The 26864-nt window shown below is 35.9% G+C and overlaps 1 protein-coding gene across 3 annotated transcripts in view; it reads right to left on the bottom strand.

Annotated features, from left to right (window-relative positions):
* Window positions 1–26657, bottom strand: part of LOC132720065 (myosin-11-like) — a 74000-nt gene extending 47343 nt beyond the window's left edge. For 2 of the 3 annotated variants that reach the window (XM_060704063.1, XM_060704071.1), the window contains exons 1-9: window positions 26513–26656; window positions 21630–21803; window positions 20291–20489; window positions 19628–19672; window positions 19094–19270; window positions 18038–18154; window positions 17144–17278; window positions 16481–16534; window positions 16126–16230 (exon numbers count right to left, since the gene is read on the bottom strand). In XM_060704063.1, coding sequence (XP_060560046.1) covers window positions 16126–16230; window positions 16481–16534; window positions 17144–17278; window positions 18038–18154; window positions 19094–19270; window positions 19628–19672; window positions 20291–20489; window positions 21630–21668 — 871 coding nt within the window. In that variant the 5' untranslated portion in view covers window positions 21669–21803; window positions 26513–26656. Of the gene's footprint in view, window positions 1–16125; window positions 16231–16480; window positions 16535–17143; window positions 17279–18037; window positions 18155–19093; window positions 19271–19627; window positions 19673–20290; window positions 20490–21629; window positions 21804–26512 lie in introns of all 3 variants that reach the window. The other variant, XM_060704055.1, reaches the window with a different exon arrangement.
* Between the last annotated feature and the right edge of the window lie 207 nt (window positions 26658–26864).

Raw genomic sequence — 26864 nt, 5'->3', positions numbered from 1 at the left:
CAATTTTCTTTTATCAAACCCTTGTATGTCCTCGTTGCTGCCTTCAATTCATCTTGAAACATATATTTAAAGACGTACACTATTTTTTTTTTTGCTTTAAAGAATAACCAGATAAAAATGCTAATTCGTTTAACTGATACACCAAAAGTACGACACAAATCGCTTGGTTGAAGCCTCTAAGTGTAAATTACATGTACCTCAAAATATGATATACAGCAACAATGTGAGCAGTGGTATGGCTTAAAAACAGTTAACTAGCCTAAGGTAAGCATCGTTGGAACGTATAGGGACTGATTCCGCTGAACTACGTGCGAATGAGAGTACGCATTGGTTATCATGAATAAAGGTAGGGAAACAGATTATTTCAGATTATTTTAGGTAAAACAAATCTCTTTTTTAGCAGTTGATAGACGTACCTCGAAAGTAATAGCTTAAAGATTAGCTCTCACAATTTAAATATAATTCAAATGCGTTAGGCGACAAAATAAACAAGAACTGTCGGAGGACAGTAACGCTCGACTATCCGAAAATTTGTCACAAGGGTGTTTCATTGAGTATAATAATGCTTACCTATAAATACATAAAATTGTCTGAAAAGGTACAAACCCTTCAAGTTTCAATCCATTACCTTCAGTAGTTATGAAGATACAAGCTTACACACAAAAACTTAACCAAGAATTTATGAATCGAAAAAGGGGCATAATTATGAAAAAAGTAAATCAGAGTTATGGGACTTGTGCCAATCATCTTAGATAATCACAGACAACAAGAGTGTGAAGTTTCAATCCATTCCCTTTAGTAGTTATGGAGATACCAGCTTACACGCAAAAACTTAACCAATAATTTCTAAGTAAAAAAGGGGCATACTTATGCAAAAAAGCAAATAAGAGTAATGGGACTTGTACCAATCATCTTAAATAATCACAGAGACTAAGTGTGTGAAGTTTCAATCCATTCCCTTCATTAGTTATGGAGAAACCAGCTTTCACGCAAAAACTTAAACAAGAATTTCTAAGTAAAAAAGGGGGCATAATTATGCAAAAAAGCAAATCAGAGTTATGGGACTTGTGCCAATCATCTTAGATAATCACAGAGAACAAGTGTGTGAAGTTTCAATCCATTCTCTTCAGCAGTTATGGAGATACCAGCTTACACGAAAAAACTAAACCAAGAATTTCTAAGTCGAAAAAGGGGCATAATTACGTAAAATAGCAAATCAGAGTTATGGGACATGTGCCAGTCATCTTAGATAATCACAGAGAACAAGTGTGTGAAGTTTCAATCCATTCCCTTCAGTAGTTATGGAGATACCAGCTTACACGCCAAAACTTAACCAAGAATTTCTAAGTCGAAAAAAGAGGCATAATTATGTAAAAAAAGCAAATCAGAGCTATGGGACTTGTGCCAATCATCTTAGATAATCACAGACAACAAGAGTGTGAAGTTTCAATCCATTCCCTTCTGTAGTTATGGAGATACCAGCTTACACGCAAAAACTTAACCAATAATTTCTAAGTAAAAAAAGGTGCATAATTATGCAAAAAAGCAAATCAGAGTTATGGAATCACCTAAGATAATCACAGAGACTAAATGTGTGAAGTTTCAATCCATTCCATTCAGTAGTTATGGAGATACCAGCTTACACTCAAAACTTTAACCAAGAATTTCTAAGTAAAAAAGGGGCATTATTATGTAAAAAAGCAAATCAGAGTTATGGGACATGTGCCAGTCATCTTAGATAATCACAGAGTACAAGTGTGTGAAGTTTCAATCCATTCCCTTCAGTAGTTATGGAGATACCAGCTTACATACAAAAACTAAACCAAGAATTTCTAAGTCGAAAAAGGGGCATTATTATGTAAAAAAGCAAATCAGAGTTATGGGACATGTGCCAGTCATCTTAGATAATCACAGAGAACAAGTGTGTGAAGTTTCAATCCATTCCCTTCAGTAGTTATGGAGATACCAGCTTACATACAAAAACTAAACCAAGAATTTCTAAGTCGAAAAAGGGGCATTATTATGTAAAAAAGCAAATCAGAGTTATGGGACATGTGCCAGTCATCTTAGATAATCACAGAGAACAAGTGTGTGAAGTTTCAATCCATTCCCTTCAGTAGTTATGGAGATACCAGCTTACATACAAAAACTAAACCAAGAATTTCTGAGTCGAAAAAGGGGCATGATTATGTAAAAAAGGAAATCAGAGTTATGGGACTTGTGCCAATCATCTAAGATAATCACAGAGAACAAGTGTGTGAAGTTTCAATCCATTCCCATCAGTAGTTATTGAGATACCAGCTTACATACAAAAACTTAACCACAGGGACGCCGACGCCGACAAATGGGTGACTGCATTAGCTCGATTATTCTGCGAAAAGTCGAGCAAAAAACCAAAGCAGGTCATTCCAGTTTATTCAACAGTTTAGACTCAGAAGGTTCTGTTAAATATTTGCTAGAAATAGTAGACTGGTCAAGAGAAACACCCTTCACAGATAAGCAACTCGGTATGTTCTTCATAGATAGCATAAATGCTCATTTCTTCGAAAATGAAATTTATTTTCGACGGATTTCCGACCGTTGGTTTGTTTGTCGTGATACGGTGTAATTATTCATATTGGTACATACGCAGTGAGATATCAATTCTTGAAGAGAAATTAATACTTGAGAAAATCAGTGGTGAATGAAAAGATTATAATGGAACCTCAGCTGATATTTATAAGCAATGAAGACAAGGCTTGTGTATTCATGAATACAGAATTATGAACATTTCTAATCTTGAAATGAACTAGTTTACGATGTTTCAATATGCTTCTTAATAATATAGATATGTAAATTTATCGAGACTGGCACGGATGATCAATAAGTAGATTTTCAACAATTTGCATAAAACATCAACATACTATAGTATGTCCCTGCGAGGCGAGTATAAATTCAATTTTAATACAAAGTTCATATTTGTTTTTCAATAAAAGGTTTGTTAAATATTTAACAAATATTTTATTACCTCCAACATCCTCTCGATTTTTCAGTTCAGTTTCAAGTTCAGTCATCTGTTTTTTCATAGCTTCATTCCTCCTCTGTAAGCTAGTTATGTTGGTTCCATATTCGTCCTCTTCATTAAAATAATAAAAACGTTGAAGGTAACAGAGATATTTTGAAATGATAGAAAATAATCAAGTCGCAAAATATAATATACTTTTATATCATGAGTGTGTCCCCCTAAGAACTAACATTTGAATGGAAAGATCGACAAGGAAGGGTGACATCTACTAATAATACTCCTCAATATACCCAGCAACACAGGTCCACCTGTAAGGTACTAACAAACACAACTGTTCGACGCCAATATAAAGGAGAGCAAATGGTCTGCAAGAACTAATGCTAGGAATATAAATGAAGTAATAATCTTGCATTAAACCCTACTAATCAAATAACGAAATAATATAAACAAGATCAACATGGAAAGGTGGCGTTCAATGAACCAACTATCATCAAAAAGAGAGTTATAGTGACTCAAGATCGTACATCTGTTTATAACGGCTTTATATGCCAAGGATTTATAAAAGAAAAAAAAGGTCTTGCAACAAAGTGATCCCTCGAAAGCATTAATTGCAACAAAATTACATGAAATTTGCAGACTGGTTTTGATTGAGTCTGTACATGAGGGATAAAAAACTCATTGTTTCAATCAACCAGAAACCTAGACAATAGTAAATTTAACTTACCATAAAACTGTTTAAGTTCTTGTCTCGTCTCTGCTAGTCTTGTCCGAAGAATTTCCACATGCTCTGCTTGTGGAATACTGTTTCTTTGTAAAACCGCCACCTCATCTGATTATAAAAAAGGAATAAAAGGAAAAGAAAATTCTGGAAACAAAGTGATCCCTCGGAAGCATTAATCACAACAAAATAACATAAGAATTGCAGACTTGGTTTGATTGAGTCTGTACATGTATTTATAGAATAATTTCTTTACCATTAATCGTATTTAGTTTAGTTTTTTAAAACAACAACAACAGCAACAACAACAACAATAAAAACGATATCAACAAGACGCTTTCTATACAGAGTATATCCGGAATATATGAAGTGTATATGAAAGAAAAACAACAGTGATGTGCCAACAAAAGTCTCCACTTACTGATTAGATCTGTTATTTTTTGCTGCAATTGGTCTATAGCAGAATCCTTTTTTGGCACCACAGTATTGTTAAGATAATCTAGTTGTTGGGAAGCTTCAGAGTACATCACCTCGTACATCTGTAGTTGCTGAACCTGCTCAGTCAGCTGCAGACAACTTTGTCGTGACGCATCTAGTTCAGCTTCAATCAAAATATCAAATATACTGTTAGTTACAACACACAAAAGCCTTTATCATTTTGAGAATGTATACTAAATGAAGCTAGAAAATTATGTATAGGATATCGACCGAGTACGAGGTCTTTCCTAAACAGAAAGATCGATGTACGAGGCCGATATCCAACTTACACACCGTTAAAACTATATTGGCTTGAGCAATGCCTGATCCGAAGCATTTGATGAAATGCACAAATATTATTTTTAACACAACGCATATACAGGTAAGCTTTTATCAACGTTCTGCTTAAATACAATACATTTTTTGCATTTAAATTAATTTTGCTTTCCCCTTTAAAATCAAAAAAGCTACATGTGCAATTTGTAAATAATAAAGTGAACAGACTGTAATAGAAGGTATGTTAAAGAATGAATGTTGATAGTATTTCGTATCAGACAATGCAGACCGCCTCCGTGGTCGAGGGGTTAGAGTCGATGACTTCTAATCCAGTTACCTCTCTGGCGTGGGTTCGATCCCCGGGAGATGCTTTGGTAGTTTAGCGCGGAGGAAGGTAGTCTAGTACTGGTGTAACTCTCCAGGAACGATGGTTAGGAAACTACTCGCCTATATGACTGAAATACTGTTGAAAAAGGCGTAAAATGAAGCAAACAAACAAACAAACAAGTATCAGACAATGCAGATTCTAGGACATTTGCCCCGGACAGTTGCCCTCCGGATGTTTGCCCCCTCTTTTCCGTTGTGATTTGTCACTTGTCATCTCGTGTATAGATTTTTTAGTTTTATTTGTTTTTTGGATGCTATTTTGACTTTCACAAATTTGCGCGAGTTTTTGTGTATTTAAGCACCATGAAATTTCCACAATAGGCGATGAATTATGGTAGCAAACAATTCAACAATAAAATATTTAAAACGGGGAGGGGGGGCAAATGTCCGCCCCTTCCAAAGATAAGAGGGGGCAAATGACCGCCACTGCAAAAAGGGGGCAAACTTTCGAGGGGGCAACTGTCCGAAGGACAATGTGTGGATACCCAGCAGACCACGAAAGACTTACATATGTATATTGTTGGCAAGTGTAAGATACATGAACCGAAACTATATTTTATGTAGCAGATTATAAAGTGTTCTGGAATAAAATATGATCGTTCATCATAAAATGTTTTAAACTAAATCAATTATAACTTTATTAACATTTTAAAATCGTAATGAGTATGCTGTGATTTCTGCTATATAGTTTCATAGATATGAACTTGAAGCGTCCATTTTGTTATATTATGAACTTAATGACAGAATAACTATTACTCTAAAAATGACGCGATTAAATAAATGTTAAATGTGTCCTAACTTTGATATGCTACCCATTATTTTTATTCAAAGATTGAATATAGGGATGCTGGAATAATTTCTTAGTTAAAAGGGTTTTAATATTTGATTGCATTTCATGTTTTCTTTGTCTGCGCATAGGCAGGTCTATTTTTTCACGTGTATTTCATGACCGGGTCTGTCTGACTAGAACAGACCTGTGCACGTGCAAAAGATAGACCTCATAACGGACTTTCTTTTGTTTAAACAGGTCTATCCGAAAAATATAGACCTGTCACAAACAATAGAGGAGGTGTGTAAATTTAGTTCTATTTAGTTGTGACCCAAACATTTAATGCTTAAAATATTAGAATGAGTAAGATATATTTGTAAAACATGTTTGCCCTGTAGGAGCACATTTGTCTCGGAGCACATTTGTCTCACAAGGTGTGACCGATGTCCTATTTGGGACAATTGGGAATGAGCAAACAATACAAATGATACTCGAAGCACATTTGTCTCACAATCTTCCATTAAATTCTCAAAAGGTAATAATTATGCCCGTCCGTATACCGACTTCTTGCCATTGTTCTGTGTTTTCTGTATTTATAATACCGTTTTTCTTGGTCACTTCCGGTCAATCAAAAACATACTGCCTCTGCATAGGAGTCATATATTAACTTAAAGAATATCCCTGTTCTGCATGTCACAATGAAATGTATATAAGTGCAGTATTCAGAACCCAAGCTTATACTAGTATGCTGCAAGTCTTTTCTTATCGCTTTTAATTGTGACACGTTTCCTTCCGATGCTCGAAGTTTTATTGATCGCATGGTTTGGAACTTTTCTTTTGTTCTAACTAACCCATTATACTCAATAAACTTCAACGAGCATTTGAAAAATGTATTGATATATGTCAAAATAGCCATTTTATTTATGAAAAGAAACACAAATGTCCGCCATTTTGTATTATTTATTGTTTTGACGTGACGTCACAATTGTGGCGTTCTATCCGGTTCGCGCGTTGTGTATTTATATGAAATGAAATTGGAAATAAAAAAAAAAAAAAAAAAAATTTGATTTCGAAAGAAGCTTTATACATATTGTCGGAAAGCTTAATTTTTAGCAAGTCTCCTTGTTGGTGAGCAGGTCCAGTGAGGGAACCGAATAAAGCAGCAAGTCTAGAAAACGGTCGGCTTTCTAGTGAAGAGTTGAGCCTTAGCAACGGTCCGCTTCCCAGTAAAGAAGCAAGTCTAAGAACGGTCCGCTTCCCAGTAAAGAAGCAAGTCTAAGAACGGTCCGCTTCCCAGTAAAGAAGCAAGTCTAAGAACGGTCCGCTTCCCAGTAAAGAAGCAAGTCTAAGAACGGTTCCGCTTCCCAGAAAAAAGCAAGTCCAAGGAGCGCAGCAAGTCTTAGAAGCGCAGCAAGTCCAAGGAGCGCAGCAAGTCTAAGAAGCGCAGCAAGTCTAAGAAGCGCAGCAAGTCTAAGAAGCGCAGCAAGTCTAAGAAGCGCAGCAAGTCCAAGAAGCGCAGAAAGTCTAAAAGTGAAGCAAGTCCAAGAAGTGCAGCAAGTCTAATAGTGCAGCAAGTCCAATAGTGCAACAAGTCCAATACTGTAGCAAGTCCAATAGTACAGCAAGTCCAATACTGCAGCAAGTCTAAGAAGCGTAGCTAGTCCAATAGTGCAGCAAGTCCAATAGTGCAGCAAGTCCAATAGTGCAGCAAGTCCAGAAGAGCAGCAAGTCCAATACTGCAGCAAGTCCAATACGGCAGCAAGTCCAGGAGTACAGCGATTCTTAACTTATAATCACAAATAACGCTCAGAATATCGATAAAAAATCTCATAAGTGAAACCAAAATTGACAATTGGGGGCTCGTCCGGGATCACTTCAAAGAGATTTTGATAAAATGAGCAATATGTATACGACGAATGGTTAAGAATAGGAGAAAAGCTAGGGTTATCCGGCAGCGATTTATTATTGTTCTTCAAGAGAAGGAAGAAGAATGCCTAGCCAGAGAGGAAAGGGCCCCGAAGGCGTGAAGAAGAAAGAAGACAGATGGAAATAAATTTGAGCTCCAGATGAAGGAAAAAGATCTCGAGATTGAGCGGATCAAATCCTGCAAAAGTAACCACCAGTGAGGGAAGCAAGTCCCTCAGACCAAGAATACCTAAGAGTTCCGCCCATTGTTTTCTCGTTTTTAGGGCACACGCTTTTTATTACTTGGGGACCATACGCCGCTTTTCATGGAATGGCACGTAAGTGTCACATTTGAAGGTTCCATGAATAACCGCCGTATGAACACATCTTGCGGATGTTTCTAAATTCAAAATTTTACTATTTCACGTTAAATGTTGAATTTCTGCTTAAGCCGGTGCTAGGGGCGTGGACGGTAACTTGCACTTTCCAGTACCGTCCATGAAACAGGCTCATTCAAACCGAGCCTGCAACATTTTTCAATTTTTGCTGTGTTGGGCTTTCTTTAGGGATTCTATATTTATCTATTTTATGATCACATCCGTGTTATTTGTGCCGTGTGGCGGCTGTAAAAAGTCTCCCCGTACATTTAATCAATGATGTTATATTTTCGATCCTTGAAGATCGTTCAGCACGACATTATTGTTGTGCTTGTGGTATTTTTAGTTTCAACTTTTCGGCATTTTCTAGTTGGGTGGTTCCAATTTCCTACTTGAATAATGTTGAATCACCCTTAGGATATGTTGCCTGCTTTTTAAATTTGTCTTTTGACGTCTTATCTGTGATACGCAGGCTTCATAACCTCTGATCCCCTTTTTCTAAATTCCATTTTATTTAGTTCCCCCCATTGTTTTTCTCGTTTAGGGCACACGCTTTTTATTACTTGGGGACCATACGCCGCTTTTCATGGAATGGCACGTAAGTGTCACATTGAAGGTTCCATGATAACCGCCGTATGAACACATCTGCGGATGTTTCTAAATTCAAAATTTTTACTATTTCACGTTAAATGTTGAATTCTGCTTAAGCCGGTGCTAGGGGCGTGGACGGTAACTTGCACTTTCCAGTACCGTCCATGAAAACAGGCTCAATCAAACCGAGCCTGCAACATTTTCAATTTTGCTGTGTTGGGCTTTCTTTAGGGATTCTATATTTATCTATTTCGATGAAGCAAATGATAATATAGATTCATTTCTGGAGAGATTTGAAAGATTTGCCATCAGCCAAGACTGGGAGAGAGACACTTGGGCCATGAGCTTAAGCTCATTACTTTCAGGGCAAGGTCTGGAAGTATTCACAAGTTTGCCTATTGAAGAAGCCAACGAGTATGACACCTTTGAAGAGGGTTATCTTAAAAAAACGATTACCAGTTGACTGAAAGAGGGTTTCAGGGTAAAGTTTCAGGCAGAGCAGACCCCACTACCTGGTGAGTCTATTTTTCAGTTCATTGAGAGGTTGAGACGATATTTCACAAAGGTGGACAGATATGGCTGGGTTTAGAGCAGACCTTTCATGGAATAAGCGAGCTCTTAATCAAGGAAACAGTTCATCGAGGGGTGTTCCACAGATTTGGCTGTCTTCCTGAAAGAAGAGAGTGCCGATATCAATAGAAGAGTTAACACGCCTTGCAGAGCAGTACATAGAAGGGCGCATAAAGGGGCGTCTTCTGTTTTTGCCAGAGGTACTCCAGTCCAAAAACAAGGGCAGATGGTGCAAGAGATACATTCAAAGAGACACCAAGCCAGAGTGACAGAGAATAGAAATTCGCCAGTGAAGACATGCTTTATTTGTAACAAGGCGGGCCATTTAGCCAGAGACTGCCGACAGAACAACAGAAGCCAAGCCACCGAAGGTCCATCTGTGCTTTATTTGCAAACAAGACGGGGCATATTGCAAAAAGATTGTAGGCAGACAAAACCAGAAAGGTGTAAAGAAGTGACCGCAAGGTAGCAGCCGTATGTGCCAAAGCAGACCTTAATCCCACTAGAGAAGAACACTGAAGATGGAAAGTTGAAGTTAGCCAGTGGTTGAGACTGTGCCGATTCCTCGCGGGAGCTTGTACCATTGATTTATTGGGGAAAGAAGAAAGAAAACCTGGAGTTTGAAGAAGGGCTTTGTTGGAGCAGATTACAAGTTAAGAGTGTTGAGAGATTACTGGATGTGAGTTAGGCGGCGGTAAAGGGAAAAAGTTTGTGAAGAAGAACAACTCACGGGTTAAAGAAATTGTTATGATAAAAACAATTGAGTGGAGATGCCAAAAAGTAGTACTTTTGGCGAAAAATATGTGGTCGATACACCATACTATGTTGGGGAGTTAGAGGCAATGTGCTTAAGTCATTAATATGCGATTTAGTGATTGGGGTAACGTTACCGGGAAGAGTACTTGATAAAAGCCTGATTCCTGAAAATGAAGGAGGACAGAAGAACCAAATCGGCTGTGGCAGCAGTCATTGACAAGAGCACAGCATCAGAGAGCAGACCGTCCAACTAGAGCGTTGACTGTTCCAAAAACCTTCCTGCGAAGCTGAAGTTGACATAGAAAAACTGAAGGAAATCCCAGAAAGGTGATTATTCATTGAAGAAAGTTTGGGACTTAGCAGAGAAGGCAGAAGAGCTGCGGGAAAAAAAAAAAAAAACCAAAAAAAAAGGTGGAGGGTCCAAGTTTAAACCGCACGTGGGTGGAAAACGGTGTGCTTTTTAGAGTCTTTTACTTTCAGAAAAAACGGTGATGACTCCAAACAGATTGTTGTTCCAACAGACTGTAGGAAGAGAGTGATGGAACTTGCACATGGAATCCATTGTTGGTGGACATTTTGTCATCTAAGAAAGACAGAGGACAGAATCCTGACAAGCTTCCATTGGCCAGGAATAACGGGAGATGTGGGACGGTTTTTTGCAGATCGGTGACGTGTGGGCCAGCAAGACCAAATCCCAAAAGGAGCGAGTGAAGAAGGTCCCCCCTAGGAGACATGCCGGTGATTGAGGAAAACCATTCATCGAGTAGCAATAGACTGATTAGACCGATTTATACCAGTTGTCGGAGAAGGGCAAAACAGAATATATCTTGGAATCGGTGGTGGATTTTGCCACACGTTACCCTGAAGCCGTGCCATTGGCGAAATAGACACCGAGAGCATTGCTGAAGCACTGCTTAAATATATTCAAGGGTAGGATTCCCTTTCAGAAGTTCTAAAGTGACAGAGAAGGAATCATTTACAGCAGACCTCATGAAGAGATATGCCGACTCATATCTGTGAACAACTCTTTCACAACACCTTACAAATCCAAAGTGCAACGGCTTGTGTGAGCGGCCTAGAAATGGAGTGCTTAAAAGTAATGCCTGGCGGAAAATGTGCCAGGAAAGACCCGAAGGACTGGGATAGATACTACCGGCCGTATTATTTGCATACAGAGAGGTACCACAGGCGAGTACAGGATTTTCCCCGTTTGAGTTGCTGTACCCGGAAGAACAGTTAAAGGGGCCAATGCAAATACTTTAAGGGCGACATTGTGGACTCAAAGAGATGATTCCAGAGCATACAGAATACATACCTGTATGTGGCTCATACCTGAAGCAGCGCTAGAGGAGATCATGCAAGATAGCCCAGAGAAAGCCTGATGAAAGCAAAGAATACATACAAGCATCACTGTACGAACAAGAAGAGCCCGAAATAGAGTTTTTGCGAGTAGGAGGATAAAAGGTGTTTACTGCTTCTTCCCACGGATAATAATAAGAATGATGCTGCAATTTGGAAAGGACCTTTTCAAGTTTGCTCGAAGTAATGAATAAATTTGATTACAGAATCAAGATTGGAGACAAGCTGAAGAACCGTTCCACATTAATTTTCCTGAAGAAATTATGAAAGAGCGCCAAGATAAGATTGCAGCAAAGTTTGTAAGCGATCATAGAAGACGTTGATGATAATTCAGATGTAGCGGTGGACGGACGAAAAGGTCTCCTGGACTTTTCCCTAACTACACAAGTGGAGAGACAATAACCAAGATGTCAATATCAGTGAGGGGACTTTACTCCTGGGAACAGAGGAAGCAAGTCCTTTCAATACTTCAAGAATTTAGCGAAGTGTTTTCAGAGCGACCAGGAACAACTCCACTGATAGAGCACCATGTTGAATTAACAGACAGACGCCTGTGAGAGTGGGGAAACCAGTACCCAAATACCAATATAGCCAAGAGACAAGCTGTTGAAATGAAATACAAAGATAATGATAAAGGCTGATGTGATAGAACCATCTGTGTCGGAATTACAACGCACCGGATAGTTTCATTGTCAAGAATTAAAGATGGAAGTAAGTAATCGTTTTTTGTTATTTGATTTTAGAAGACTGAATGCCCGGTCACCAAAATTTGACCACCGAAAACCAATAGGCAAGCCGTAGTGAACATCATGGCAAAGCTGAAAGATGCTAAGTTTTTTTACCAAGATCGACTTATGCAAAGGTTAAATTGGCAAAATCCCAGTTGCTGAAAATTTGCCGCAGATTTACAGCATTTCAACGGATAGAGGGAGTTTATCAATTTCAAGCGAAAATGCCTTTCGGTATGGTTAACTCTTTGGAGCCACATTCAACAGAATGATTTGCGGAAGTTAATTTTGGCAGGGGTTTGGATTTTGTTGACAATTATGTTTGACGATATGATAGGGCATACAACAACCTGGACAGAAACATATGGGAACAATGCTGGCGGGAGCTGCCTCCAAAAGTTGGCAGAAGCAGAGCTTACCATAAAGCCATCGAAGTGTTATAAGGATATATAACAACATTGGTTTTACAGGAACATATGGTGGGGAATGGCATAGTTCAAAATGGAAAGGGGAAAAACTTGAACAAGAATCAAAGAAGAAGCGGAAGTGCCAAAGACTAAAAAGACAAGTTAGAGCATTTCTTAGGACTTGCCGGATATTACAGGGAGATTTATACCATCGTTTGCTGAGATTGCGGCACCTCTTACAGACTTAACGAAGAAAAGGCCTTACCAAACAATGTACGAAATTGGGAGATGAGCAAGAAAGAGCTTTTTTAATACTTTAAAGGAGCAACTTACCAAGAGTCCAATTCTTCGACTGCCTGAATTTTTTCAGAAAGAGTTTCATTTTACAGTGTGATTGCCTCGAAATGCTGGGATTAGGTTCGCATTGCTTTCAGAGATATGAGGGAGAGTTGTTTCCTATTGCCTTTTGCAAGCAAGAAGCTACTTTGATCGTTGCAAAAGGAACTAAATTCTGTAGGAGAAAGAGAGTGTCCTAGCAATCGTATATGGAATTAAAAAGAAGTTCCAAAATATACTTGTATGGGAAAGAGTTCATCATACAAAACGGACCACAGTTCATTGTCGTACATCCAGAAAAAATACACCAGACCCAACGGGGTTCGATTAGTGAGGTGGGCCTTATTCTTCAATCATACCAGTTCCGGTATTGGGGAAGCCATCAAAATGATCCGACAATATCTTTGTAGACTACCTAAGCAGACAGTATCAAGAAACAGATGAATAAAAAAGAATGTTATTTTGAATTTGATGGAAATATTTAATATTTCTTTTGAAAGAGGGCTGTTTGTCAAAATAGCCATTTTATTTATTGAAAAAAGAAACACAAATGTTTCCGCCATTTTTGTATTATTATTGTTTTTGAACGTGAACGTCACAATTGTGGCCGTTTCTATCCGGGTTCGCGCGTTTTGTGTATTTATATGAAATGAAATTTGGAAATAAAAAAAAAGAAAAAAAAATTTGATTTCGAAAGAAGCTTTATACCATATTGGCTCGAAAAGCTTAATTTTAGCAAGTCCTCCTTGTTTGGTGGGCAGGTCCAGTGAGGGGGAACCGAAAAAGCAAGCCCAAGTCTAGAAAAACGGTCGGCTTTTCTAGTGAAGAAGTTTGAGTTAGCAACGGTCCGCTTCCCAGTAAAGAAGCAAGTCTAAGAACGGTCCGGCTTCCCAAGTAAAAAAGCAAGTCTAAGAACGGTCCGCACTTCCCCAGTAAAGAAGCAAGACTTATGAAAGGTCCGCTTCCCATTAAAAGAGCAAGTCTAAAGACGGTCCGCTTCCCAGAAAAAAGCAAGTCCAGGAGCGCAAAAAAGTCTTAGAAGCGCAAGCAAGTCCCAAAAGGAGCGCAGGCAAGTTCTAAGAAAGCGCAGGCCAGTCTAAAAAAAGCGCAGGCAAGTCTAAGAAGCGCAGCAAGTTTCCAAGGGAAGCGCAGAAAGTCTTTAAAAGTGAAGCAAGTCCAAGAAGTGGCAGCAAGTCTAATAGTGCAGGCAAGTCCAATAGTGGCAACAAGCTCCATTAGCTGTAGCAAGTCCAAATTAGTACAGGCAAGTCCAATACTGCAAGCAAGTCTTTAAGAAGCGTAGCTAGTCCAATAGTGCAGCAAGTTTCCAAAATAGTGTGCAGCAAGGTCCAATAGTGCAGCAAGTTTCCAAGAAGGAGCAAGCCCAAGTCCAATAACCTATGCAGCAAGTCCAATACGGCAGCAAGTCCAGGAGTACAGCGATTCTTAACTTATAATCACAAATACCGCTCAGAATATCGATAAAAATCTCATAAGTGAAACCAAAACAGTACAGTTTATTTATTGATTCATGTAAGAAAAAATCAACATGAAGAAATAAATAAATACAATGAAAAATGTAAACAAAGATAATTAATGAAATGAAATTTACTCTCATTTTAATCAAAAGGTACATCCGCTGAATGAATTTTTTCCCCTGAAAAAAAGCCCTTCAATCTTTAATCAATATTGGTAACAGTTTTAAAATTCGCCTCTAACACTGGATGTCTATTGTATATCTTTTTTTTGCGGCAGCAAAAACAACTTGAAAAAACTGCCTTATCATAAAAAACTGTAATGTAGCTAACGATTTATTTATTTATATATTTATTTATTTATTTATTTTACAAAAAAGAAAACATTATGCCTTTCGATAAAACAGTTATACACTGTAGTATATGAAACTCAGTTAGGTTGACGGGGATATAACACTGGGCTGGGCGAACACCTTGGGATGTTTCTGCAAAAAATTTTGACTTCGGTCTAACGGCCTCACCATTTTTTAGCGACAAACATAAACCTATACCGGGTTATCGCCCCTAGCGACAACAAGACAAAGGGCGCCAAACGTCGCCGTTGTTCGCACTGTCGTCTTGTCTCTTAGAAGCATGCCAAACGTGCGGGCGATGTCCTTTGGGTTACGTTGCTGATGATGTCCCCTGTCGCTTTGGCTTTGTAAGCTTATCCTTCGATTTGAACCGAAAGCGACCAATGTGATATCAACGCCAACACGCCGCACGACAACACACCGTTTGTTGTGCATCATTAGCGACAGGACGACAAGACGACAGTGCGACGATGCGCCGCTTGGCCGTTTTGTCGTGTTGTCACCAACGACAACGCGACGCACAAATACGTAGCAAATCAGCCACCATGCGTAACATGTATCAGAATCAATGGTTCCACTTTAGGTTTTAGGGTTAAGATTTCATAAAAAAGAATTCGCAAACTTCTTGATGATTCGACTTGACATGAGGTTAAACGGCGAAAACATTTCTGCCGTGGGAATATATATAACGAGTAATTCATTTAAACTGACACGAGACAAATGTGCTTTCTTGTCCCTTAAAGTATATGAGACAAATGTGCTTTCTTGTACATTTTAGAACTTGATCAGAGCACATCTGTCACCAAATGCCACCGCATCGGCCTTAAATTGTGCTCCGAAGTCAAATTGCTCCTTTAACAATGCCCCTAACGACAGCCAATAAGTCATGTGGTCAGGTTATCATGACTGACTTTTGACCTAGTGACCAAGAAAGCAATAGAGGTAATCTACCGGGCAATGATCAAGTCACTAGGTCATTGTGACCATAAAGGCTGTGTGCAGCAATTTTATTTTAAGTTATCACAAATCTTACCAAATAAAATAAACTGTTATATCGTGTTTTGAATCATGTAGGGTTTCCTTAAATGACAGCCAATTTTGTTATATTACATTAAGACCATGAAATGTGTGTATCAAAAAGCATAAAAAATATCAACAAGGCAACTTGAGTTGTTGAGTTATTGGTCGGAGTACAAGATCAATAAGACTTTGAAATCAAATAGGGGTTAGCTTCTGGCCAAGACCAATGCAGCTGTGAAGTGTGAAGATAATGGCCCCATGGTTTTTGAGATATTGAATCAGAATCGTTTTTTACCTATAAAAGCAATGAGATATGACCTATGACCCTTGACCCCAAAAATTCCATTCAGGTCATCATTTGACCAAAGGGGCAATGCATTTGTGAAGTTTGAATGTCAAGGGTTCATGGGTTGTTATTGACAGGAAGCTGTTTTTGGCATATAAGGTAATGATCAGGAACCATTTTTTACCTAACAAGGTCAATGTGACCTTAACCTTTAGTATATTGACCCCAAAACAGTAGAGTTCATCAACTGGTCATCAACAATCATCATACCAAGTTTGAAGTTCTTTGGTTTTTGAAGTGGGGTATAATCAGAAAGGCATAGGGAACTCACCATCCGATAATTGTTTCTGCTGAAACATTTTATCTAGAAGCTCTTTTAATTGTGTTGTGGTAGTTTCACTCTTCTCTAACTGTTCCTTTTGTGATTTCAAATCATCTATAAATTATAACCTTAATTATTGTCTATTGTTTGGGTTACGATAAAATATCTATTGAACATAAACATTCGCATTTTCCTTAAAACACGACAATATGTTTCTTTACATTTAAGATGTAATATATTTAATATAAAGTACGTGTGTAACTACAATTTAATTGTACTGAATTGACTGATTAAATTATTCATCAAACATTGTAATTTTTTCATGATGATTCACACATTTAATTGCTTGTTTATCAATAAATACCTTTTGTACTTTGAAGTTGCAACTTCAGGTGTAAGTTTTCTTTGTTAACTCCATCTGCAAACATATAAACATACAATTCTATAAAAAAGAAAAATGCATTAGATTTTACGAAAATTACATGTTAAAATATATGATTTAATCCGAAGTTACCTTGCTTTATATGAAAAGGATATGCAGCGTACAATAAAAATATTTATTACATGCTTTTCGGTGGTTTATAGAAATATATCAGTGAAATAAAACTGGTAATTTCACTGTTTGAAACAGTGAATTACCACTTTGATAATTTCACTCTTTTGAATTTAAGCCCCTTACGTTGTTTCAGTGAAATACCAGCGTGCACAGTACTGGGCACCAACTTAATGATGTGACGTCGTAAATGACGTCACGTAATATTATTATTTGGCGCGCTTTTCATTCAGTATTAGTTTTAATGTCTTTTTAAAACGTTTCTTTGCATATAATAAAAAGAAAATTTGTTTAGTTTAGTGTAAGATCGAAATATATTTCACCTTGTGAACACCAAAAGTTCATATTTCACTCGTGGCTGCGCCACTCGTGAAATATACCTTTTGGTGCTCACTCGGTGAAATATATTCCGATCTTACACTGAACTAAACAAATATCCTCTATTAATTTCGAATTACCATAAATGATACTCACCAAATTGAGCCTTAACTGTAAGCATTTCTTTTGTTTTAGCCTTAAGCAGCTCTTCTAAAATTTTCCTGTGTTGCTGTGCTTGTGATGAACCTATTTTTAATGACGTCAAACTGGCCTCAAGGGTTCTGATTTTTTCTGACAATCAATTATAAGAGGAGGCATAAAATGTAATAGAAGTGATCTTGGTTGATGGTATATTTATTTAGAATAATAGTTTCAGAAATATTTTGCTTAATAAAGGAATAACTACCCCAATGGGCACTATAAGGAACTAAAAATTGACAATATAAGTCAGATATATACCTTAAAGGACACATGTATGCAAATCTTGAAGAAATTTTACAGTATGGTTAACGAGTTATGGCCTTTTTCCTGAACTTAAGCTTGGATGTTAAAAGGGCCTTTATTAGAAATGACGAACCTTTGAATTATCTACGAACTAATCCTTATGAAAAATAATACCTCATTGATCATTCTTTTATTTCTTTCTAATATAATGTAATTGTATTTTCTATTTATTTTATAAAACGGGAACTGAATAACATATTTTACATAACTTAACGTGACCTTGGAATATTAAGATGTTATAAGTTGAAGTGTACCGATCTCGTTTTTAAGAGTTAAGTGCTATTGAATGACAGTATGTGTGTTTTTTGTTTTTGTTTTGCTGTTAAGTCATTAAGTGTATCAAATTTCAGTTTAACTTTTGGTAAGGCTTCTCATTTATCATTGGCGCAATACAAAGTTTCATGGAATCTCATTATTTGAAAGGAACTTTGATTTATAAGTAAAGAAACAAATGAAAAAGTAAAAAAATAGCCTTTTTAAAAGATATGAAAACTATAGCATAGACATTTCATTCAATTATCATAAATGATTCAAATGACAGTTTACCTTGAAATTGTCGGTTTTGTTCCGTAAGTGTGTCCACTTTATTTTGTAGATGAGTTGATCTTTCAGTCAAAGTGGGAAGTTCGTCACCTAATTGACCTTTTACACGTTCAATTTCGTCTGCAAAATGTACATATTTGTCATATGAAATTAGTTATCATTAAAAAATAACTTCACAGATCATAGTTAGTTTAATTGACCATTGCGCAATAGTCAATGTTATATTAAATGTGCCCAACTAACATTAGAGAATCATCTACCCGACAAAAATCGAACATTTCATATATAGCTTTAAAACAAACATGAACTAATTTACTATTTTCTTTTCTTAGCCGATATGAATGTAACGATAAACGGAGCCCAAAAAGGTCTCGCAAAATCTTTGTATTACATACATATTTGAATTATTTCTTTTCAAATTTCAAACAACTCTGTTAACTTTGGGCAGCAGTGATATAATTTTATACACTATAACATTGTTCATAATTGATATCACTTTGACAGTGTCAAATATTACATGGTGCAAAGGAGTATTGAGTTCATTTCATTATGCAATATCTTTAATGCATCAAAATTTGTTATCAGAGAAATTTACAAAAGCATTAGCTAATATAAAATCATATGTTCACTTAATTTTCCTCCAATAAGAGGCGGGTTTCATTTGTTCACATTTCTTAAACTTGAATATAGATTGATTACTAGTATACATCGCGAAGGCCTTAAAATCAACGCTTGCACATCATATGGAAATCCCCATGCAGAAGTACAAAATATATTTAGGTTAATAAGTATTATTATAAGAAGCATAAATATGCTAATTATGCAATAATATTTGAAAAGTTATTGAGACTTTACGTCTAACTTCTATCTTTTTATTTCAATTATCGCCGGTCTACAAATTACGTTGGTGGGTACGAAGTGGATTCTCCGCCACTGGGCTTTCACATATCTAGAACTTAAAGCTTTTCTGTGTACATATGATGTATATATATATTACCTCTATTAATATCAAACGTTACTTATAGCATGTTACCGGTTTAATGTACAAAAGAATTTTACTGTTTAATCGGCTAATAGTGGCAGTCTGTTCACGTTTATTTTGTTCAAGTCGACTTATTTCTTGATCTTTCATGGAGATGAGGTTGTCAGTTAGATTTCTCATGTCTTGATCTCGCTGTGGCATAACACTCTGTAAAATGTTGCCCAACTCTTCAACAGACATTCCATAACCTTGTCCTATGTAACGAAAATAACAATAAAATTACACACGCTCTGAATATATTATAATAAAACAGCTAAATTTGATGATGAAATTTCTACAAAAATATGTTATACGAGTGAGATTGTTTCATTTAACGTTGAATTAATATTAATTTGAATAATCCGTGATACGGTTTATAATCAGCCAATGAGACTTAAGAAATTCTAGAAAAAAATATATACTATATTATACAGTATTTTTTTCTAAACTTAAAGTTAACCATTAAGCAATAATTTCAATTCAAACATATTTTAATTTTACAAGTATTTTGTAATTAGTCTTTTTTTCAAATTTACTAACACAACAGATGTTAACAATTACTGATTGCTTACCTCGTTGATTGTTTTCTGATTGTTCTTGTACCTCTTTATACTTCCCTATAAAATACGATTCATTACGAAGGAACATAATTCAAGAATCTAGTTTTTTTACACCGGACGAAAACAGGAATCGTACTTTGTACAAAAGTAAATGTTTGCTTAAAAATGACAAAACAGATTTTATTTAACAAAGAAATGATACCAAACATTTCTATACATACATTGTATATGAAAACTATTTAGCATAAGGAAATAATATATCGTTCCAAATATTTTCTCAAGTAAATCCTGCAAATGCTTATATTTTGCATGGATGCATTTCACATGAACTTCACAGTAATTCATTGTGAATCCATTTAAAACATTTTCGTTAATAAACTTTTTTTAAAAAAATTATACCAAGTACTAAAGCCAAACTTTGATGCGATACATTATGCTTTGGTATTATAATAATTTCTTAGAATAAAAGATATTTTGCCTTCGAGTCAACAACAGAAAAAAACCCCAGTCCGTTGGTAGCATTAATGTGCGCGGTGACGTAGTATCCTACCATTGGAGTAGAGCATGATATCACAAAAGTTTAATCAGCTTCTAAGACTATATGTTAATAAGTTTTGATATTTAAGTTTGCTTAAATTTTATTCCGGTTTATTCTATTTAACAAACTATTCTTACTTTTAATTTCCTTAAATGATTTGTCCTCGATAAGGAAACTTAGAGTAACTGGTTGTCTACATTGCGGACAATTCTGTTTCCGCTTCATCCACTCCTTGATGCATTTAGTACAATATCGATGTCCACAAAGAGTCATTGACGAATCTTCCATTTCATGTTGGCAAATCGAACATTTGAATATTTCATCAACTGTGCTACCCTAGTAAATCAAACAACAATTAAAGTAGATATAATATTTGCGGATCACATGTACTGTACCCTATCACTCTGAGCAATAAATCTTTTTTTTTATTTCAATTATCCTTTTTTATTGTTTAATGTCTGGGAAGAGCTCTTTCATAATGAACAATATGTTTTCTTTTTGCTGAAAATTCTGCTTGGGAAATGATCATATCTACAGTAATTATTTCTAGTAATCTTTGCTACCATACTGATTTAAATTTAAACATTTACCGTATTCTGAAATAATGGGACAAAGCAATTTAAGCAAAAGAAGTAATTTATTTTGAGACATTTTTGCTCTTAAAAACATATATATAATAATATTAAATATAAACATATGATAGAAACATCATCCCTGTTTCTGGTTAAAAATATCATGTGTCATTTTCAAAGAACAAAAAATATTTTCGATTCTTGAGCATGATGTGCCTTAAATGTAAAATTTTTCCCAAAATTCCTTTCAAAATTATATCGTTCAGGATGTTTTATGGGATTATAAAATTCATTATGCAGTATCATTAAAATTGGATGCCGAAAGGTTCATATTTACATTGTATCACTCTTGTATGTCTTACATTTAATGGGAAATTAAGAAACGTGCATTCTAAAATGTGAAACCGAAAATGCATCTGAACATTGAAAGAAAGAAAGTCATTTAAGTAACGTTTTAGTCTGATATGCTCTGGAAAAATACAGGAACGTGCACGTGAACACTAAATTTTGAGCTGTGGAATGCTTCAGAAATTTCAAATCTATTATAACAAATTCAATCACCACATGGCAAAAAATTCTGGATCCGTTCCGGGTTCCCTTCTTAATACATAAGAAAACGATTTTGCTCAATCAGAAGGTGATAACCGATGCTAAAAAGAAGTAATGCCCCGCTAATGCAATCTCAGATCAATAAAACACATTCTCTTAAATGCATATGCAACTTCCTTATGAATAGAAGACAAGATTACCTTAAATGCAAATGCATTATTTATGAATACGCATTTTTTTAGGAGATACTTCATTTCACCCTGTAAGACAGCTCATCCGAAGTATGGCGGAAAGGGCCGAAAAGTAACGACTGATGAGAATTACGCGTCGGCTCTTACAACTTTTTAGATCTTACCTGTCTTTCTGCTCGAGATCGACTACCTGCCTCTGCCATATTTCCGTTTATGTATCGGTAATATTTCTGAGAATCTTTCTGCCAATTGTTAGATTTCTTTTGGCGTTACTTTCCCAATGAAGAAATAATTCTGATTATTTCATTTGCCTGTTTTCTGTTCTTGCGTCTTAAGACCTGTAAAGACAAGGGACACAGTTTGTATTTTCTATTTGTGCAGTTTACGTCAAACTGATTTATGGATAGACTTAAATCATCTATTACCACAGCCGCCTGCAAGCGGACTCAAACCGAGGCTGCCATATATTATAGTCGGAATGTATGAGCACAGTTATATAACTCCTAAGGGTGAAAATGATCAAATTATATGATTCACCCAATAGAAAAATGGCTTTTCAAGAAAATTGACAAGTAAAAAAGTCATATGTTTAACTTCTTTTTCGCAAAAGCATAATTATAATATTTAAGGTAAATTGACATTTCGTTATCTAACACTTATTATATGATAGTAAAGTGTATACTGTATGGTACAGTGTGTATTGTATGAATCTAAAGCTCACAATATGGTGACATATGTATTTCATATCGCTCTCGTACACTGAGTACCCAATGATTTGTTGATGTGTTAATATAGCAGTATTTGTCAGATAAGACGCTAGTCCTTGGATAAATCGAATGTTATTTTCTGATTTCATACTGCCCAAGGAAGTGCCAAAGGCGCGGTTAAAGATGAAAACGAATAAAAGTCAATCAGAAATGAAAATAACCAAGCAGTCAGGTTTGGGAATTTAAACCAGTGGTTTTACATAAAGTAGGATTGACTGGCTTGGAGACACCTAAGGAGGCATTCCTTTTAATTTTAAGCCTTTTATTGAGAGTCTCTTTATTGAAAGACTATTGGACTCCATTGCAGAACAATAATGTTATGAGGGCATCATGTCATGTTCTCATTTGATTTTGGCCTAGGTTGATCAAAGTTATCGCTAGTACTTTGAGCCTTGAGTAGTGCAGTAGATTTTGAACTTTAGAAACCGGCTACCCAAGTTTATCAAAACATAATTATGAATACTGACGTTTTCAGAGCTGTAACTGAAAAAAATAAGTTAAATGTAATCAAAGTCATATAAGCTTTTGAAGACATCTGATTACTTATGTTTTCGGTGATAAACATTTGGTACAATTGTCTACGGGTATGAATGTAATATCAATTTGGCTTTTACAAGTTTTTACAGTCTGAAAATTAGGCACAAACCCAAATGGTTCATACTCATCAATCGCTTTGTAATAAAGATGGAGTTATTGCTTCCCCAGTGGTTAATTTGAATAAAAAGGCCATTCCTAGGGATCTACAGATAAGATCTTACAATTACCACCCCCCCCCCCCCCCCAAAAAAAAGAAAGAAATACGTCTGCATCTAAGATGTATTTAATTTTGATTCATCTTCTCTTACTATTGTCAAACAACCCTATCTTCAATGAATTTGTTCCAGCTTAGTTGTGAGTATATAAGGCCTGTTCTAGAGATACCCGCTAAACGTACATATTTATCAGCTGAAAATGCGTGCTCATCCACAGGTTTATATTTCAATCTCAATTATAAGGCCATATCCAGATACATACAGATATTATTTAATGACCCGTAAACAGTAACATTTACTGCTGTATTACTATGATGTGAATAATTATGAATTTTCTTAATGGCATATCGGTATTCTAAAGTCTTCAGACCATTGTCTCCAGTCATAAAACAAGACCATTAGGCTTCAAGAATATTAGACATTCTCACGCCAAATATTATTTGATCTATTATTCATTATGATAAACAAATTTGGCCGCCAATTCAGTTGTCATTTTAAATGGCAATTTAAGTGGTCAAAGTCAAATTTTTTTTATAAGTTTGGTGTCCACCTGTATCCACAAATGTCCTAAATGTGTAACATATACCAAGAATCCACTTACTGCAAAATGCCTCTAGCATTTTATAGATTATTCAAGTCTCAAAATCAGTCCTGTCTATTTTTTTTAAAAGCAAGCAAATAAACGGGTTAAACAAATCCTTAAAAAGAACATTGATGAAATTATGACAACTTAACCAAAATTTCAAAAATGACGGGCAAGTCATTTGAAGCTCAATGTCAAAGGCAGTTCAACTACCAATGTTATATTTTGACATTGTATAACCGTTATCTTTTTTACTGTTGACCTGACCTTGGACTTAGACCTTTGAGGTAGTGCCCTGATTCTCTCGCACTGCACGTCGTCATTATGTCAAACACATTTAAGCATAATATATTTTTTTTTCAATCCATCCATCAATGACATATTTGTTCAGTGCATTTTTATCAAACATTGCCTTTGAAGTCAGAGTGTGTCCTTGACCTTTGAGCGTCAGACCTTAATGTTGCAAATGACACATTGCCATAATATGCTACATTTATACAATTTGTTTTGATAATCGTCCATAAAATTAATGACAAAGTTATGGACTGGAAAAATTTCGGACAAAAGAACGGACGGGACGGACGGAAGAATCGACGGACGATAGGTTGGACGCTTTAGAAAACTATATGCCTCTCCACATTTTTATTTTTTTTTTCATTCGTAAGGGTGGGGGCATAAAATTAAATGAAATGTACATCCAAAAAGGCTGTGACACACTCATAGCAACATTAAATATAGATTTCCATAAGAAACCTAAATGGAAAGTTCGCTGGAGAGAGATTTTCTCATTTGGGTTAAAATGAAGTAAATAGCCATTATAAAAAAAGTTATGAGAACACATCCATCACACCAGAATAATGCTCATGTACAATGTAATATACACAATTAGAAGACTTTCTTAGACATTAAACGTCAGTTCACTGTTCAGATGATTTATTTCTTTTATAACATATCTTCAAAAAAGCACCGCGTATAGTGTAAATCTCGTCTGCATCGGGAAACCAATATCAATAATCAAATATAACGTTAAAAGGGGCATAGGCGCTCTGGAACAGGACCGCATATTGCGGCGCATAAATCCGAATCCGTACCAGCTTTACATATTGTTTGTCCGACCTTTGAATATCTTTTTATATTATACGAGCGGATGGTCTTAAATATCTTATCTCAATTTAATATAATCTGCAAATTTAAAAATCAGCCAAGTTTACGGTATATTGAAAAAAGAAAAGGAGTGACATCCACCATTTGCCGCAACGTTCGGCGTAAGTTACCCCCCCCCCCCTTGATATGCTTAATTTTTATTTTAATTTGTCTAGTACTCTCTTTATGTCACTCAATACATGGGAAACTTTCACATTTCCCAACAAGGAATACCAGATGAGTGCCTTGAATAATTATCTATGGATCATGTTTTAATATTCCTTTTTTTTTCAGTTAGGCAAAATCTAGTAGACCAGATTACTAAAGTGTCTGTTTTCTCCATGTAAACAAATCATATCACGAATACGCCCGTTATAATGCCGACTGTCAAACACTTGTGCATGTCAACATGTGTAAACATTAAACCGTTACGATACCTGATAGTTGACAACGATAACGGGAACAAAATTCTGAAAAAATAGTAATCAAGTGTAGCCAAAGGGGGAAAACTCATGCCGAACGTTGCGGCAAATGGCGGATGTCACTCCTTGTCTCAAACTCCTCACACTGATAACTTCCCTTGGCAAAATTGTAATCACTGCCTTCACAAACGTCACATGATGATTAAAGTCACATGACGTAACGTCGAAATTCAAATGTAAATATCGACCGTTACATAGAAAATCTAACGTCATTTTTCTCTTTCTGTTTTATCTTTAACTTTTTGTACCTACGTCCGTTATATTTGATCAAAAAATTATCAAAAGTATACAAAATAATGAAAAATTAATTAAAAAGCTAAAAATATAAATATCCAAATATTGATATTTCAATGTTTGTGATGGCAGAGATATCTGTACTGATAAGGGGAGATCACTGCGTAGGAGATTGTCCTTGTCTTTTTTTATATTACCGTAAAATTTGACCAGTTTTAAAAGTAACAGATTGGGTTCAAGTGATAATATATTGTTTGAGGCCATATGCTCGAATAATACTTTAAGATATTCAGATGTAGCAGAAACGTTCTTTAAAACCGTTACACGATCGAAAATATGAGCCGCAATCTGCGGTCCCGTTCTCGAGTTCCTATGAAAAGGGGCATAACTTCTAAAACTATTGCAATCAAGCTTATATCAATTATCTTACAAATTCGCATCGTCATGATAATAAAGTATTACAAATTGATAGCCTTAATAGTTTTTTTAAAATTATTCAACTAATGATAATCAATTTTGGCAAAAAAGGGGCATAACTCCTTAAATATAGCTTTCAGAAATAATGCTCCAATGCACTTTATTCAATAAATGCAGAGCAAAATAGGAGAGAAAAAACCATCTGTTTAAGCACAAATTACCCCATAAGATACAGGAACACCTCATGTATTATGCAGTTTGTAAATTACATCAGTCTCAGTCAATAAATTGTAACTGCAAAAGCAAAAATAAGGAACATAAGTCTCGCAAACCTGACCTTCTACATCTACATCTACATTGTACGTCGGCGCAATCACACTTGATTATGACGCGACCTTGACCTACGTGACCGCATTCTCTTTCCAAATTGATGGTCTCATCCAAGTTATTTTCAAAATATGAAAGACATGATGGCCATCAGTTAATAAATAAAATTAATGCGGTTTAAGTAAAAACATAGATATTTATTTTAGCAATTGTTACATTGACATTAGTGCCCCTACATTTAATCACCCCTGTATCTACCTGCAAACTATGAAAACCATCAGTCAATAAAAAAGATTTTTATGTTCACAGTACTAGTGACCTTGAGACCATAACTGCACTTACCGTAGTTAAGTCCTTCCAATATGAAACACATCGGTTAATGAGTTAATGCTATAAAAGCTAAACATTTACCAAGCGAAATATACGTATAATAAAGGAAGATAATTAAACAAATCAGGAGGTTATGCACATTTTACTTCCACATTTATCTTTATCACAGTTAAATGTGTTCAACACTTTCAAAGTCGTTTTCCGGGCAAGCACTATTGCATATCATAATGAGAGATATTTAAAAAATGTAATGCAGAGTAACGGTACTTAAACATACCTGTTAAAAGCGGTGTAAATCTATACATTTCATTACTAACAAACATAACAATAGTTCAGATGATCATTGGTGCGTTAAATATAATGA

This window comes from Ruditapes philippinarum, unplaced genomic scaffold, assembly GCF_026571515.1.
Source record: "Ruditapes philippinarum isolate M1 unplaced genomic scaffold, ASM2657151v2 ctg1364_1_1_1_1, whole genome shotgun sequence".
NCBI lineage: Eukaryota > Metazoa > Mollusca > Bivalvia > Venerida > Veneridae > Ruditapes > Ruditapes philippinarum.
Note: the sequence above shows the minus strand (reverse complement) of the source record. Positions and strands in the feature narration are given on the sequence as shown.